The 17,512-nt window shown below is 50.5% G+C and overlaps 1 protein-coding gene across 1 annotated transcript in view; it reads right to left on the bottom strand.

The window, feature by feature from the left end:
• The window catches only part of CACNA1B (calcium voltage-gated channel subunit alpha1 B), a 265,893-nt gene that overhangs the window by 32,393 nt on the left and 215,988 nt on the right, over nucleotides 1–17,512 (bottom strand). Inside the window, exons 29-35 of the mRNA XM_069031456.1 lie at nucleotides 16,887–17,051; nucleotides 15,773–15,883; nucleotides 15,520–15,603; nucleotides 5,365–5,481; nucleotides 2,616–2,681; nucleotides 1,988–2,079; nucleotides 200–350 (exon numbers count right to left, since the gene is read on the bottom strand). Coding sequence (XP_068887557.1) covers nucleotides 200–350; nucleotides 1,988–2,079; nucleotides 2,616–2,681; nucleotides 5,365–5,481; nucleotides 15,520–15,603; nucleotides 15,773–15,883; nucleotides 16,887–17,051 — 786 coding nt within the window. The remainder of the gene's footprint in view (nucleotides 1–199; nucleotides 351–1,987; nucleotides 2,080–2,615; nucleotides 2,682–5,364; nucleotides 5,482–15,519; nucleotides 15,604–15,772; nucleotides 15,884–16,886; nucleotides 17,052–17,512) is intronic.

Genomic DNA, 17,512 nt, shown 5'->3' with positions numbered 1-17,512 from the left:
AGATAAACCCCTTCCCTTTAATGACTGAATGATCTCTTTGGGGGTTTTAGCAGCAGGATGATAAATGGGGTTTAGCAAAGCTGGCTTGGTGGTGTCTAAATTATAATTAGGGATGAGGAGGAGGCAAAGGGCTGGGCTGGGAAAGGTTTGGGGGAACCATGCCAGCACCCCCACTTTGTGGGGATCAGGACTGACTTACCAGGAAGGAGCAGAGGAAGATGAAGGACACGAAGTAGAAATAGGCAAAATCACTGCCACACTCCTTTTTGGTGAGGCCAGAGAGGGGGTCACAGGCTCTGTTGCTCAAGCAGGACAACATGATCTCGTGCCAGGCTTCCCCCGTGGCACTCCTGCAACACAAGGGCAGAGGCTGAGTTCATCCACCCCTCCCCATGCCAGCCACCTCACAGTATTGCTGCACCCAATTAACCAAATTAATTAGGTGAGAGCTTGTGTCCAGGAGGAGAGGCTGTATTTACACTGGGAATTGGAACTACCCGTGGAAAAGGAAGGAGAAAGGACATTTCCCTCTGTTGCAGGGGGGTAAAAGAAACCAGCCAGGCTCAGGTAGGCTAAAAGCTTTATTGCTTTTGTGGAGGATAAAACCAGATTGATTTAAACAGTGCAAGTCTAAGTAAACAGAGTTTAGATTGTTGCCTTCTGAACCTAGTGCTGGCTCTGAACCCGATGGAGAGGATGGGAAATGAAACCAGGCTTCTCTGCTGGAATCTCTCATTTCCTTTAGCAGGCAGATAAATTCCAGCATGGACTGGTGGGACTTGGGTCTCCTTTTCATCACAGTCTCCTGGGTGTTTTTCATCAATTCTCTTCTCCCCTCTAACTTCTACTATCGAGAGAAAAGAGCCAAGAGGAAAAACTTTGGAGTCCCAGAGGGTTTGTCCCCAGAATAAAGCAGTCCCTGTGAAGTGCACACTTGGTTGGAAGTCAGGGATTCTCCACATGCACTTGCTCTGAATTCCTGCTTCCCTCAGTGTTAATTTGCCTTGAATTCCCACAGCCAGCACACAAACTTTGGTCCTGATTTCTTTGGGAAAACTCCGTGCCCCATCCAAACTGGAATAACTTCCAGGCTACTGTGAATTACAGCAGATTCCCCCACTGGTGCCTGCGTGCCAAAGGCCCCATCCCTTTGTGGGGGATTGTGCAGGAACCAGTGCCCATCCCAATCCTGCTGCCCCTGCTCCTCACCCCCCCTGCAGTGGGTCTGGGGAGGGACCACGAGGCTGAACAATTACCCAGTTTTACTAAAATTCAGAGTTCTGAGCCCAGTGATTATTCTGGGCTAGAGGGGACTGATTTCACTTCTCTGTGGCTTCATAGAAATTATGGAAATCCCAGGCAAGAATCCAGTTCCAAGCACCACAGAACCCTCGGAGCTGAGCCTTGGCAGGGCTGGCAGGGACTGGTGTTCACTGGGGGGGTCTCCACAGCTGGATGAGGAGCATCACCCTCAAACTGCCCCGAGCTGGAGCAGGGCCTGTTTTGCCAGGTCTTAAAATGAAAATCTGTTATTTAATGGATTGTTTTTTCACTTGGAAATGCTGCATTTCCAGGCAGGATGAACCCAGAGGGAAACACTTGAATTGTGAAGCACAGGAGAACGGTGTTGGTGGAGGAACTGTTGGCTTGCTTGTAATGGAAAAATGACCAATTAAAGGAATCCTCTCTTCAAAAGTTAAAAGAAACAAAGCTTCAGGACAGGAAACCCATCAATCAAAACCAGGGGGGTCCTGCCCTATATTCAGCTTCTGCCTGAGGTGACTGTGGGTTGTCACAGCTCTGGGTGACACTTTGTGGAGGAGCTGAATCCGATCTGCCGAGGAGGAGGAGGAGGAAGCAGGAATGGATAATTTACACAAATCCCTATTTTAAAGCGTGCTGGAGTCTGAGCAGCTCAGCTGGCACCTGCACAAAGATGGTTTTGCTGTTCATACCCAAACCAGAGGGTGTTTTGTCCTCTCCTTACCTGAACAGGAGCATCAGGGCTTGGAGGAAGGTCCGGAAGTTGTTGTGCCGATTAATGGAGGTTTCATCATCTAAGGCAATGTTCCCAAACACCTGCCATGGGAAACAGAGGGGATTCAGCCAAGCACAGCAAGTGGAGTTGGAAAGCAAGGCAGGGGAAGAAATCTGTCCTGGTTTAAGGGCTCTCAAGAGCTGGAATAATTTCTGTGCTGAAAAGGGAGATAAAAATGTGTCCTGGAGATCAACACAAGATTAATGCACTTTGTGTTACACAGGTCCTTCCCAGGCCCAGAAAACTTCATTATTTCTTCTCAGGAAGGTGCTGTGCCTGGGCTGCTCCCTCCTCTCAGCCTCCTGATGTGTCCATACCCAGGGGATGTCTCTTCCCATGGGATTCGTGGATGTCCAGCTGGAAATGTGACCCAGGCTCGTGCCCACAGCTGCTTTGTCCAGCTCACTGGGCACAATGAAAGTAGAAAAAGAGGCCTTTTTTTTCATTTCTAATTTACCTGACACCAGACAAGAAGAGCTTTTGCCTCATCCCAAATCATCCCTCCTGCTGTGGAGGCAACAACTCATCTGCCCCCTGAACAAACCCATGGCCAGAATGAAAGAATTCCGTATTTTACCTGCATGCCAATAATGGCATAGATGAAGAAGAGCATTGCAATGAGGAGACACACATAAGGCAAGGCCTGTGGGAAAGGAAAAAGTGGGATTAATGACAGCAAATGCAAACATCCAAATCCCAGGCAGGACTGACTGAGTTTTGAGGCATTTGTCCTTCAGGTGAAGGAAGTGGGAAGAGAATATAAACAATTCTGGCAGCCTTCAGGAGACAACCCCTGGAGCCAGGTACTCATCGATCACACAACAGTCAGGGCTTTCCAAGGGCTCTCTGTATCCTTGGAAGCAGCAAGCAAGGGAAACAAAATCCAAGGATCAGCAGTGAACACTGACTGGAGCTTCCAGCAGGCCCTGGCACTTTGTGTGCATAATTGTAGGAACGTTAATTTTTAATGACCTTGCTGTAAATTCGGTCTGAGGAAAAGAAATGTCCATCCCAGAAACGAGTTCCAAACAGGCACAGTTTGGGATCCCAGGAGGACAAAAAGATTCTGAGTTTTAGCAAGAAATCAGTGAAGGTTGCAATGTAATTATGTCACCCAGGCTGAGACTGACAGCTATTTTCCACTTGGGCTAAATGAATGGGTAATTAATGCCTCTTAATTAGTAATAGCTCAAAAACCTGAGAAGTCTTGCCCTCGGGCCAGCACCTGTGATGCCTGGGGCAGGAGTTCTGCAGTGCAAGGGGAGCCCAGTAGGAATTGTAGAATCATGAAATATCCTGAGTTGGAAAAGACACCCAAGGATCATCCAGAGCAGCTCCTGGCCCTGCACAGACCCCCCAACAGCCCCACCCTGGGCATCCCTGGCAGCGCTGTCCAAACGCTCCTGGAGCTCTGGCAGCCTCGGGGCCGTGCCCATTCCCTGGGGAGCCTGGGCAGTGCCCAGCAGCCTCTGGGGGAAGAACCTTTCCCTGCTCTCAGCCTGAGCCTGCCCTGGCCCAGCTCCAGCCGCTCCCTGGGTGCTGTCCCTGTCCCAGGAGCAGAGATCGGAGCTGCCCCTCGGGAGGAGCTGCAGCCCCCGGGGAGCTCTGCCCTCAGTCTGCTCCAGCTGAACAATCCCAGTGCCCTCAGCTGCTCCTCACGGGCCCCTCCAGACCCTTCCCCATCCCCGTGTCCCTCCTCTGGGCACTCCCTCACAGCTTTAGGTCTTTTTCCTATCGAGGCACCCAGAACTCCCCCAGCACTGGAGCTGAGGCTGCCCCAGCCCCGAGCAGAGCAGGACAATCCCATCCCTGGCCCGGCTGGTGCTGCTGAGCCTGAGGCACCTCTGGGGAAAACCTGGGGGAAAACTGGGAAAAAAAGGGCTGATGTGGTGTCTGCTGGACACCTTTGCATGATGGACACGGATTGAGAGCTCAGCACTGAGGGGAGAGACAGACAAACAGCTCCTCATGAAGCACAGAACAGCCTGGCTCCACTTGAGGGCCACACTCTGGACAAAGGCTTTGGGAAGGGTCTGGATTGTGCTGGAAAGGGCCGTGGCTGAGCCCCTTCTCCCGATATCCATCCATTCTGTGCTGCCTGGGAACACCTTACACCTACAGACCCCACAGCAGGGACAGGGAGTCTGCACCCACAGCTCACAGCCCATAAATCCCGGTGTGCCAGAGCCCGGTATCAGAGCCACAAATCCCAATTCCACATTCTGGGTTCTCCTTCCTGCACTGCAGAACCTGAGCAAGCCCCAGGACCAGAGTTAAAGCATAAAGCAATGAAAAATGGGCTGCAAACCAGCAGAGAGCTGTAAAAATAACCAGTTTTGGGACAGGGGGGCTCTTATTTAGATCTAGGAAACAGCTAATTCAGTGTGCTGAGGATTGGTGGGAGGGAAGGGCAGAGGTAAAGAAAACGAGGCAAAGCATCTGCCTCAACTTCACCAAAAAACCTCAACAAAACCTCATTTTTTTAATCCTCCACATCATCAAACCCAGGCCTGTGGCTGTAAGCTGTTTCACCTCTGCCAGATCCCACCACACCCAAATCCTCGGGAAGGTAATTTAACTTTCCACTGGCTGCAGGTGAAGAACAGGGCACTTATCAGTCAGGCCACCACTTCTTTATGCAAATACCTGAGCATCCAGACTTTGCCAGAGGGATTTTGGGGTAGTTTCAAGGGCAACCTGAGCATTGAGCACTTGCTGGAGTTCGCATGAGCGAGCAGCCCTTCAGCCCCATCCTCCAAAATGCAGCATTCCAGGGCTGGGCAGTGCTGACCTGGTCTCTTTTCTGGAGAATTAATGTTCCTGGGGCTGGGCAGTGCTAACCTGGTCTCTTTTCTGGAGAATTAATGTTCCTGGGGCTGGGCACTGCTCACCAATTCTCTTTTCTGCAGAATTAATATTCCTTGGGATTCTCACCAGTTTAATTGAAAATTAATATTCCTGGTGCTAACCAGTTTGCTTTTCTGCAGAATTAATATTCCTGGGGATGGTTAGTGCTAACCAGTTCTCTTTTAGCAGAAATAATCTTCCTTGTGATGATAACCGATTTAATGAATAATTAATATTCCTGGTGCTAACCAGTTTGCTTTTCCGCAGAATTAATATTCCTGGGGCTGGGCAGTGCTCACCAATCCTCTTCCCTGAATAATTCCTGAATCCTGAATTCCTGCAATCTCTCTGTAGAGGTGCAGAGAGGCCGTTCCAAGGCAAGGGAAGCTCTTGGATCCTCACTGGAAGATGCTCCAGATGTGCCAAGCACGAGCCTCTCCCCAAGTCTCTTCCCCGCCTCCCACATTCCCAAGGCTCACCTTGAAGGACTGCACGAATGTCCAGAGCAGGATGCGGATGGTGTAGCCCTGGCGGAGGAGCTTGATGAGCCTGGCTGCCCGGAAGAGCCTCAGGAAGCTGAGGTTGATGAAGTTGTCCTGCGGAAAGTAAAGGTTTTGTGTCCTTCAGAAACGACCGCGATCCGAAACCACAGCCCGCAAAAAAGAAATTAAAATTACCAGCTTCACGATCTAAGCAGCAAATCGGCCACCAGAAAACCTTCCAAAAGAAACATTCGTCAGTGCAGATCACTCCACATGCAGCAAGAATGAGAAAACCCCTCTCCACAAGAGCCCTCCCCTCTGCTACTGGGTCAATGAGAGGAAAGGAAAAGGCCCTGTCACGCTGTCCAGGGAGGGCTGATTTTGCTTTGAGCAAGGCTGATTTTCTCCCCCTAAACACTCAAGGAGAGGGGGATGGTGCCGGATTTTCATTTCGTAAAGGAATGAGGTTGGTTGGAAGTCTTGGTCAGCTCTGTTTCCACAGGGAATTGAACTGAAGCCAAGACACTCGCAAGGAATGGCGTGACAAAGAAAGGCATTGTCCAGTGAAGACTCAAACATCCTTGGAAGAATGAGGATGTTTTCCAGCCTGGAGGTTTTCAGTGTTTACTCAGCGTGTAACTGGACAGGTTTTTCAAGGAGAAACGGCACCAGAAGCTTGTTTGGAAGATGGATCAAGGGCAACGAGTCAATTGGGGAGGTTGAGCTTTCACCAGCAGGAAGATGCCTTAGGAACCTGCTGGTTTTCCAAATTCTCATTAAATGTGTCTTCACAGGTGGATCAAAGAACTGCTGGAGGCAGGTTCTGATTTCCATTTGTTTTCTAGGATTTTCCCCACCCCTCACCCCATTTTTTTTTTTTTCTTTCCTTCAGGGAAAAGAGGATTCTTCCCCCAATGAGCTAATCTAGAGAGGGTTCTTTCCAAAACAAAACATGCAAAAGCCAGATCCCTCTTGCCCTCCTGTTTTAAGGAGATGAAAAATATTCCCCCTTTCCATAATTCACTTATTTGTGGATCTCTGATCACAGCCACTTATTTGACTGAGTGAGCTAAAGAGAGAAAACATCCCACTTTAAACTACAGAGCAGTGGAGCAGCAAATATAATCGTAAGGAGCTCTGCTTGGTAAAGATGAGCAAAAATAGGATTTCCCTTGGATTATTTTACCAGAAGTCACATTGAACTGACCCATGTTTCTTGCTCATTTGGCTACAGAGCTCATGCTGAAATTGGGGGGCTTGTTGGATCTATTGATTCTTTCAATGCCAGCTCAGTTTTGGGGCCATTAGCATTGCATTCCACCAATCCCATCAAAGAGTTCCAGAACTCAGTCTCAGGCATGCACTCGGTTTCTCTCAGGTTTAAAACACAAGCAGCTCAGAGTTAGGCACAGACCAAAAATCAGACTCGATCTTTCAAATAAAGAGAAAAGAGAAAAGCACAGGAATGTTCAATGAAAGAGCAGACAACACTGAGCTCATTCAAGCCAGCAACAGAACCCAGCTCCAGCAGGCAAAGCACAAGCGAGGATTCCCCTGGGTTGGGCAGTAAAACAGGCACTGAAAATGTCCTGTGTGTCTTGGCAGCAGCTCCAGGTTTGTTTTCACAGCGCTTACCTTCCCTCCTCAACAGTCCAGCCACACTCACCTGAGCAGGGCAGGCCCCTGGGGCAGAGCTGGGTAATGGGGGGCATCACTAATGGGGTTCTCCATCCCCCGGTCCCACTGGGAGCCGGTCCCAGGGCAGGGCAGAGGTTTAACCCTGAGCCCCTCTTAATCAGGAAGATCTCCCCACCTGTGGGACCTGGGTCAGACCTTATGGGTGATGCTGGCAGCACTTAGGCCTCCAAATCTGATTTTAACTTCAGAGCAATGCTCGAGCCAGATCTTTCCTGTGCACAATCCTCAGGCTCCAAGGAGGAGCAGAAGAACAGGATCCATCTCTGTGGGATCTCCTTCTTCCCACGTAACTGCAGCCCAACGGCAGGAATGTTGTCCTGCTCAGGCTTTGCTAAAACCTCATCATCACAGCTGACAGGATGTTTAACACCTGCTTTGGGCTGGGCTCCCTGCAAGCTGAGCCACCCCAGTGCTGCCCATGGGAAAGGGATAGAAATGGGAAAAGGGGTTCGAAACTGTGCAGTTATGTCTGTAACCCCCCTTCCCTGGGATTTAGATGGACAAACAATCCATAGATATTTTTTTTCCCCCCACATTCCCTGTGTGGCTCTGGCACTGCCGCTTCCTAAAGAGCAGTGAAAGCCTCAGCTCCGTGTGGAATCACTCCCAACCCAGGAAAATCCCCCTTCACCGACACCCTGGGGCTGTTGGAAGGAGCGTTCTCGGCACTGCCCGGAGAGAGGCGAAGTTCCCCACGCTGGTGGTGGCTGGAAGGGCTCCACGGGTGTGGCACCCTCAGCACCCCACGGAGAAATCCCATCCTCCAACACCTCAGCTTTCCAGGCAGGAATTGGGATCGCATGCAGCCAAAGGGGAAACTCCACCTTGCCGTATTTCTCGGGTAAAATAGTTTGGTATCAATTCTCCTCTCATTGTGCCACCTCTGTGCCATGACACACATCTGATATTTGGGTTATCAAAATCATCCTTTCCAGGTTTTTTTGTGCTTTCCTGTTGCACAGATGCTCACAGTGCTCACAACAGGCATGGGAGCTTTAGGATTTTATCATCATCCGAGAAATAACAAATTCTGTTTGGAAAATCATTTCCCCGTGGCCTGTTGCTGTTTTTCAAAAACAGATAGGTCTGGCACTGAAGGAACCAGGCACCAGCCAGGGCCTGGGGGTCTGGGCATGGCCGGGCACTGCCACCACTTCCCACAACAGGAGATGGGAGATGCATCCCTGAAGAAAACTGGGAAGCAGTGGGGAAACAGGGAGAATAGACACCAGGGATAAAGAGCTGCCCTTGAAGGCTGTCCCACCGTGGGAGCCTCCTCCGTTACCCTTTCTTAGGTTGTTTTCATAGAATCCCAGACTGGTTTGGGTTGGAAGGGACCTTAAAGCTCATCCAGTGCCACCCCTGCCATGGGCAGGGACACCTCCCACTGTGCCAGGCTGCTCCAAGCCCCAATGTCCAGCCTGGCCTTGGGCACTGCCAGGGATCCAGGGGCAGCCACAGCTGCTCTGGGCACCCTGTGCCAGGGCCTGCCCACCCTCCCAGGGAATGAATTCCTTCACAATCTCCCATCCAGCCCTGCCCTCTGGCAGTGGGAAGCCATTCCCTGTGTCCTGTCCCTCCATGCCTTGTCCCCAGTCCCTCTCCAGCTCTCCTGGAGCCCCTTTAGGCCCTGCAAGGGGCTCTGAGCTCTCCCTGGAGCCTTCTCCTCTCCAGGTGAGCACCCCCAGCTCTCCCAGCCTGGCTCCAGAGCAGAGGGGCTCCAGCCCTGGGAACATCTCCGTGGCCTCCTCTGGACTCCGGGAGCTCCATGTCCTCCCAGAGTTTTCCATACTGAAAAGCAGGAAAGCCATGGAGAACAGGGCACACAGGCACTGCCTGGATCCGTTCCCAGTGCCTTCAGCACCAGGGTGGTTCCTGTCCAGGACAGGAGCTGCTCCCTCTGCCCACAGGGATGCTGCAGGAAGAGGCGTCTGACCAAGCCAAGAATGGGATCACTCAGGAAGCTTTAGGACTTCCCTTCATCTGGCATCAACAAGAACCACCTTATTCATTAATTAATTCAGGAATTACTGATGAGGAAACAGCTGTGTTCCCATTTAAATATCCACAGTATTGCCAGCACTGGAGAAGTTTTCCTGAACCTTGCACAGGGTCTTGGCTTCATCTGGAGCTTGAGGAACCCGCTGTTGATTTTAAGAGGCTGAAGATTTTTGCCACCCTTGTCTGTGCCATGAGGACTCTGCGATTGCTGGGATATCCTATCAGTCCTTCCATCCCGAGTCAGGAATGCTGGAAAAATTATTTTGTGTGTGATGCCCAGAACTTTCCTCATTCCCTCCCTGACAGAATCACAGACTGTCCTGAGCTGGGAGGGACCACCAGGATCATCCAGAGCAGCCCCTGGCCCTGCACAGAGCCCCCAACAGCCCCACCCTGGGCATCCCTGGCAGCGCTGCCCAAACGCTCCTGGAGCTCTGGCAGCCTCGGGGCCGTGCCCATTCCCTGGGGAGCCTGGGCAGTGCCCAGCACCCTCTGGGGGAAGAACCTTTCCCTGCTCTCAGCCTGAGCCTGCCCTGGCCCAGCTCCAGCCGCTCCCTGGGTGCTGTCCCTGTCCCAGGAGCAGAGATCGGAGCTGCCCCTCGGGAGGAGCTGCTGAGCTCTGCCCTCAGTCTGCTCCTCTCCAGGATTCCTCTCAGCTTTGCTGCTCCTGCTGTGTCCCTGCAGCAGCTCCATGGTGCTCCAAAGACCTCACTTGGATGCCAAGTGATCCAAGGAGCCTGGACCTGTCTCTGTGGAGTAACAACCCCAGTCCTAACAAAGCACAGGATGAGCTTCTCAACCTTTAACCTGCAACAGGGACAGCAGCCCAAATTTAGCAAACTGATCTTCCCCCAGTGTATTTTCACGTTCACTGCTGATGCCAGAGCCCTTTTCTGTGCTGCCTGGGCCAGGTGTGCAGCAAAGTGTCCAAATTTATCCCAACTGCTCCCACACATCTGGAATGGATCCAGCACCGTGGAGGATTCGCCTCTCGGGTTGCACTGGGCAAACTTTGCATTTACACATTGTCGTTTCCTCTGCTGCATCCCAGCAGAAAATACCCTCCATGAACATCCATGGAGCTTCTGTGCAGCCTGGAAATGAAAATTTCCCCGGATTTGTTTCTTAACAGCAACTGTGCAACAGGAAATGTGGATGCTCCCAGATCCAAGAGCTGGTGTCAGGTGGCTGAGCAAGGATTTTTGAGAAGCTTTTGGTCTCATTTGCATCATCAACCATAGCCAAGATACTTAAGAATGGAAAAATAGAAATATTTCAGATTGCATTTTCCTTTTTGGATTCTCTTTTGTTTAACTGATGATGATCAAAGATAAAGGCCAATATTTCCAAAGGCAAACTTGGAATAAATTTACATTTTGGCACTAAATTCCCAGTGGGATCTGGCTCCTGGTACTTTTCAGCTCTGCTCATAACATGATTTCTGCATTTTACTTGGAGTTTTGGGTTTGGATCCAGCGACTCTGTGTCCACTGTGATGGCAAAATGGGTTCTTCTATGGGTTGGTGTCACAGCGAATTTTCAAATTCAAGATCCTTCTTTCCCACCATTTTTGATTTGAGGGAAGCAAGTCTGTTATCACTTCAATAATATTCTTGCCTTACAATATAGAGATTAAAACGGCTGGAAGGTGCTTCCTTCAGCAGAAATCTCCATCGCCTCATCCTAAAAGAACCCAAACCCACCTTTGCAGAGCTGAATTTGGTACCACCACCTCCAAACCCCAGCGTTTCCAGGTCCAGAACATCCTTCCCTCGCCATCTCCTCCCCCTTCCCACGGAAAAAGCAGGTGGCAGTGTCCCCTTTGGCACAGGGGGTGGCACAGGGAGCAAGGGACGGGCTATTGGCAACTCATTGTCACCGATGAGCCCAGGGAGGGAGGTGCAGGACAGAAGCCACTTCAGGGCACGCTGCAGTGAGGCTTTTCCACCAGTGCAATCGGAACTCTCATCAAAGAAAAACCAAACAGAAACGGATCAAATCAAAGAAAAACGAGAGAAAATCAAAGCAGAGAATTTAAAGAATTGTTTAAATTCAATGAAACCAACCGTGTCCTATATGTGATGTTGTCATGGATGGATATTTGCAAGATTATTTACAAATTTTTAGATTTTTTTTTTTTTTGAGCAGCAGGTGCACAACATACAGACGGAGACATGGTTTTCGCATTGTATGTTGATTGGATGGCGTGATTCAGCAGGTAGATAAGGAAAATAAGGAACAAAAACAGGAAACAAAAAGAGAAAATGAGTAATCAGGACAAGCAAAAAGGAAACTCTGAAAAATTTCACTGGAAAAAAAAAAAAACCCGTCGGGCTATCGGGGGTGGGGAGGTGTTATTTTATGGGAACTCCCGGAGTAAAAAAATGCTTTGAACCCAAAGAGATTTGGAGATCCTCGAGGTAACACAGACAGTGCAGTTGTTATTTGCATTTCAGTTTGTAATGCAAATTTGGAGACAATTCACAAACACTTCTCAGGGTGGTTTTTTTCTATTTCCAGGCACAGAAATAGATGTCAGTTTGCCACACACCCACTCGGCCTCCTCAGGCCAACTGTGTCCACAAGGACACCTTTTCCTTAATCCCACCTCTATTCCCTCAATTACCGAGGGTAAAAAACTGACATTCATGCTTTTGCCTGAGGAAATAAAAAAAAAAGAGATATTCCACTACAATCACAAAGTAAATTACATGTGACATGACCAGGAAAATTAAAACAAACCAATTAATCCACACATTTCTTTTCCTTTTGTCTTTACTTCTCCGAGGGTTAAAGGTACCGAACAAGGCTGGTGGAAGCCAAGTCTCTCAAGGTGAGGCCACCCAGGATTATTTACCTTTGGAGAACACTTCTAGCTGGAAAATACGGAGGAAAACGGTGCTCTGGCAACTGTTTGTGAGCCTGAGCTCAGTGGCACACCTAGAAAACATCTCCACAAGGACCTGGAGGGTGGCTGGGACAGGGACAGCTGCAGACTGGCCAGCTAAGGTCACCTTGTGGCTGTCACCTGGACTTCCCAGCTGAGGAAACTCCACGGGAATGGCTGCCAGGAGGGTTGGAAGGACTAAAGGGGCTGCCCCAAACTCTGCCCAATGGATGAGGGGGAGCTGGAGCTGGGGAAGTCACAGGGAAAAAGGGCCATTCCCTGCTGGGGACACAGCTCTGGGAGGGATGATCTGAGACCTGTTCTCCTCTCTGGTTGTTCCCTGCTCCATGAGAGAGCTCCTGTGCCCCAGTCGTGCCCTGAGGAAGGTGAGGTGGGGTTGGTTCAGCTCATCCCCAGCCTTTCTTTCCTGCTCTGCCCTACCTGGAATTCCAGAGGGAAAGAGAGGCTGGGCAGAGGCCACACCTGGGCTGTGCTCTGTGAATGAGGCACCCCCTGCTCCTCACCTCCAGCCCTGCACGTTCACATCTCTGCATCAGCTCTTTCAGCCCTTTTTTTTTCTACATTTTTCTAAAATGGCTTCTGTTTTGGAACTGTTGGTTCAAAACTGGGTCAGACTGGATCTGTTGGTTCAGTTTTCCTACACTGGCTCTCAATACCAGAAATATTTCAATTACTCAGGTGAAATTGCAGTTTAACAGAAGATTCCAAAGCTGGTTTAAAGTGTAACTCTGCCACTCTGTGCCACTTTGTAGGCAGCAAAGCAGTCCTGGCACTGCCAGGCAGATTTGGGAGCCCTTGGGACCCCCTTGGTGCCCTGTGGGTCAGCATAACCCATGTGCAACCTTGCATGGAGCCGACCACACGGGGCAGGAGCAAAGGGCTGCATCCTTCTGCTTCTTTTCCATCCTCAGGACTGGAAGAGGAGAATCATAAAATCATGGAATGGTTTGGGTTGGAAGGGACCTTAAAGCTCATCTCCTTCATGGGCAGGGACCTTCCACTGTCCCAGGTTGCTCCAAGCCCCATCCAACCTGGCTTTGAGGGCAGGAAGGTTTCAGTGGCAGTGGAGAGCTTGGTACAAGACCACATCTCCACATGCCACTGGCTGAAGTGGAATGAATTCCATGAGGGACATCCTGCCAGCTGCCATTACCAACCCTGTTACCAAAACTGTTATCAGCCCTGTTATCAGTGTGATCTTCAGGGCACCACTGCCAACACCCACGAACTGAGCAGGGATGCAGCTCAGAGCTGGCCCTCACTGCCCCCTTCAAGAAAAGGAACTGCTCAGGGCGCTGTGCACGCTGCCCCTGATCCCAGTCCGTGGTTCCTGTGTGAGGCTGACAGGGATGTGTGTGGCTGAAGGAATGTGTGCTGCTGGGGAGAGATCAGACAGGAGCTGCACGAAAGAAGTGCTGGAAACCAAATCTAGAAAGAAAAGTGGCAGGGGATGACCCCTGGGCACTCTGTGTGAAGGGAAAAGCGGGGAGGAGATGTGGTGGCTACACAGAAATCAGAGTTGTTCAAGTTGGAGAAGATCTCCAAGACTGTCGAGTCCAATCATTCCCTCAGCACTGCCAAGGCCACCATTAAACGCTGTCCTCAAGTGCCACATCCACACAGCTTTTAAATCCCTGCAGGGAAGGGGACTCCACCTGTTCCAGTGCCTGACCACCCTTTCCATGAAGCAATTATTCCTAATATCCACCCTAAACTTCCTCTGGAGCAACTTGAGGCTGTTTCCTCTTGCCTTGTTGCTTGTTATGTGGGAGAAGGGATCAAGCCCCACAAAGGGGAATGTTTAGAGAGAGCTGAGCTCAAAAAGCTCTGCAGACACAGAGGACCAAGAGCTCAGGGCTGGAGTGGTCCTGGGGACATGTGGCTTTTATATGAGAGAGGTTTGTGGTCAGCTGCATGTTGGACACTGCCAGGGGAATCTGGTGACCTCCTTTAGAAAATCCGCTCTGAGGACTGAATGGGTCCAGTTCCTTATAAACCAAAAACCCTCTTCATTCCCACCTGGGAGGAGGGAAAGGCACGTGGGTGCCCTGCTGGGGTTTTAGGGGGAATTCACACTCCTCTGCAAAGGTTTTGATGCTGGAAATGTCTCACAGCCCAACCTGATCCAATCCCTGGCTGGGCCATCCCACGGGAGCTGCAGGGAGAGGCAATGTCCCATTGTCTGAGCAGGGAAGGGACAACACTGTGGCTGCTCCCTGACTGTGAAACAGCTCCAAAAATGAGGATTTTAGCAGCATTTGGGCTTGGTGTTGAGAAGGAAAAACCTTCCTGAAGGAGAAGACACCAATCTGTGAGAGACCAGAGGCTCCCTTACCCCTTGAGAGCTGTCAGTGCTGCTTCCTCCCTGAAAAAGTGGTCAGAGGAGGGGTGGAAAAACTTCAGTCTGTTTGTGGCTGACTTGCAAATGGTTTCACAGATTTTCAAACCATGGCAAAAGTTTGGGTGCCCTTGGCAAGGAAACACATCCCATGGGAGAGGGAGTGGGGACAACAATCGGCAGCACTCAGAGTGGGTGAGCTGAGTAACTTCAGCCTGGCTGCACTGAAAACAAAATCCTACAACACAGGATTCACCAGCAGATCAATGAACATCATTTGTATGGGGAGGAAAACTTTGGGGGGGTTGTGCGTTATTTTGTACCAAGGAGGTTAAATAAAAATGCATTTTGTTAGAAACAGTCACACGGTCTTCACCAGCACCTGCAAAGGAACGTGGGGAGCACAGTTCTCAGCACACACACAGAACACATCTACAGGCAAACCCCTGGGACTGAGGAGAAAAGTTATGGTCAAGTTCAAATCCATCACACAGATACATCATCAGCTCCAACATGCACTGGGAGAGGAGAGGAGCAATTTATTCAGTGGGTAATACCAGACTGTCAGGGATTGAGACAGGCATTTGCTGCCCTTATGGAAAAATCCTTCAGATTTAATGCCAAGTCTGTCCACTTTGTGTGATCTACAGGACCTGTCAGCAGGGAGACAGCAGCCCTTGGAGGGCTGGCCAGCAATGCTGTGGGAGAGCTGTTTGTTTATTCATTGCCCCACGGAGCTTTTGTGACAGGAACATTCCCCCAGTCCACACCCTTCACCTCATCACCCTCACCCTGCCCCGTGACCCAGACTGGGCAGGAGCCCCAAGGGCCAGACGCGTGCCCTGCAAAAAACCTCCCACACGAACACAGCAGAATCCCTTTGGTCTTTTCCCTCTCTAAATCCAGCAGGATTTTTCCATGAATAGGCAGAAAAGGCCTGGGGATAGAGTAGTTGGCTGCAGGAGAGAGGGAGCTGCTTGCTGGCAGAGTCACGAGCACCGTGGTTCTCATCAGAGCTTTCCCTCTTTGGGGCACACAGCTGTGCTCAGCTCCATGGAAAAGCAGAGCTCATGGAACAGGGTCAGCCAAGGCCATCGTGACTCCCAGAGGCAGCTCCAGGGAATAAGGCTGGTAGGGAGAAGGTTCAGTGTCTTGACAGGGCAGGGCTTTGTTTATAAAGGAAGGAAATCGAGCAAGCTGTACTTACCGCAATCTCTGTTACTAAAATATCAGTAATACTTCCCAACACTGTTACAAAATCAAAGACATTCCAGGCATCTCGGAAATAATTCTGCCAAATGAGAACACAAGGGGAATAGAGGGATCCAGGGGTTATTTTTTCTTTGCCAGCACAGGTCGGGGGGGTTTTTTTGTTTGCTCGTTTTTAAATGCGCGTCACGAAACGCGAGCATTTCGTCGAGAGAGGAGAAGAGGTGGAAGGGAATGAGGGAGGCACCTACCAGCACACCAAAGGCAATGATCTTCAGCACACATTCCATGGAAAACATGGATGTAAACACAATGTTCAGGCATTTCAGCATTTCCTCGTATGCTTCTGGAGCATCATAGAACTAAAGAGGGATGGAAGAAAGGCTGTTGGTGAAAATCACCGACAGAGTAAAACCTTTCCCAGCAGATTTGCTCATTTTAGTCAGGATTCTGTGCTCACTTTAAGCGAGGCTTGGGGTTACAACACAGTTATTCCTGTCTCTCTTGCCTCCATCCTGTACTGAGGGGGAAGCTGGAATATCCTCAGAGCTGGAGACTGTTGCTGGGGGATATTCCCGTGTAAGCACAGCACGGCACAGGGGGGAGGAAGGACATTTTCAAACCCAGAGGGGAAGTGCAGAGCTGGGTTTTGTTCCAGAGAACCCTAAGCATATGGGGACCCCTTGACTGTGAAGATACTCTAAGCCAGGCAAGGGACAGGAGGAGACATCATCCACACCATGTATCCACCTGCATCTCTTCCTCTGCTCTGGATCACATCCCAGGAGCCTGATGCTGTTCCAAACTTGGGTCATTTCACAGAATCACAGAATGGCCTGGGTTGGAAGGGACCTTAAAGCTCATCCAGTCCCTATGGGCAGGGACACTTTTCCCTATCCCAGGTTGCTCCAAGCCCTGTCCAACCTGGCCTTGGGCACTGCCAGGGATCCAGGGGCAGCCACAGCTGCTCTGGGCACCCTGTGCCAGGGCCTCCCCACCCTCCCAGGGAATGATTCCTTCCCAATATCCCATCTAAACCTACTCTGTTTCAGTTTGAATCTCCATGGCCTGACTGGGCTTTGAGCAGCCCCAAGACCCTGCTGAGCTGCAGATCAGTGCCTGCAGATCCCAGTTCCCACCCCACGTTCACACCCCAAAGGGGCTGAGCCCAACCAACACTCTGCAGGGAATCCCACTGGTGGGATCTCATCCCAGCTAAACCACCTCCCTCGGGGGGCCAAAGGAATCCCAGCAGGCACATGAGGAGTGGTGGCTGCTCCTGCTGAGCCCCCCCCTCAGCTCTCAGGGTGAGAATCTCTCCAGCCAACAGCCCGAAATTCCCAGATTCAGGAAGATCCCACTCACCTTCATCATGAGGACGATGGTGTTGAGAGCGATCATGACCATAATAAAATACTCAAAGGGAGGGGACACCACGAATTTCCACATCTTGTACTGGAAGGATTGCTTGTTCTGAGGCATGTAGCGGGTCAGGGGCTTGGCACTTATGGCAAAGTCTATGCAGGCCCTCTACAAAACAAAAAGGGGATGAAGAGATGACAGGAAAAGGGCTGGAAGTCTTAAACCATCGGGATGTGGGTGGGAGAGTGAGCAGAGCATTTACACCAAGTGAGTACTGACTGTTCCCTGTAAAACGCAGCACAGGATCCCCAAATCCTGATCAATTTTTCTGGAATATTTACCCTAAAACGTTCCTATACTCCCTTGCAGTCCTACAACATTCCATTAGAGCCCAGCTCCCCATAGGTCCTGATCCCACTTTTAAAAACACTTCCAAGTCCTCCTGATGGGCAACTGAGGATTGGTAAAGATGCTCTCTGTGGTTTTCAAAAAGTACTGTGGAACTCAGGTGTGTCCTCACCACAGCAACACCCAGACAGCTCAGAATGTCTCACAAAATGAGAACTGAATTTACCAATAAATTATCCACCAAAAGCACTGGGGGAACTTTCAAAGACCCTTTATTGGTT

Source organism: Aphelocoma coerulescens, chromosome 17 (genome assembly GCF_041296385.1).
Source record: "Aphelocoma coerulescens isolate FSJ_1873_10779 chromosome 17, UR_Acoe_1.0, whole genome shotgun sequence".
In the NCBI taxonomy this organism is placed as follows: Eukaryota; Metazoa; Chordata; class Aves; order Passeriformes; family Corvidae; genus Aphelocoma; species Aphelocoma coerulescens.
The sequence above is the reverse complement of the archived record's forward strand: the minus strand, read 5'-3'. Positions and strand labels throughout refer to the sequence as shown.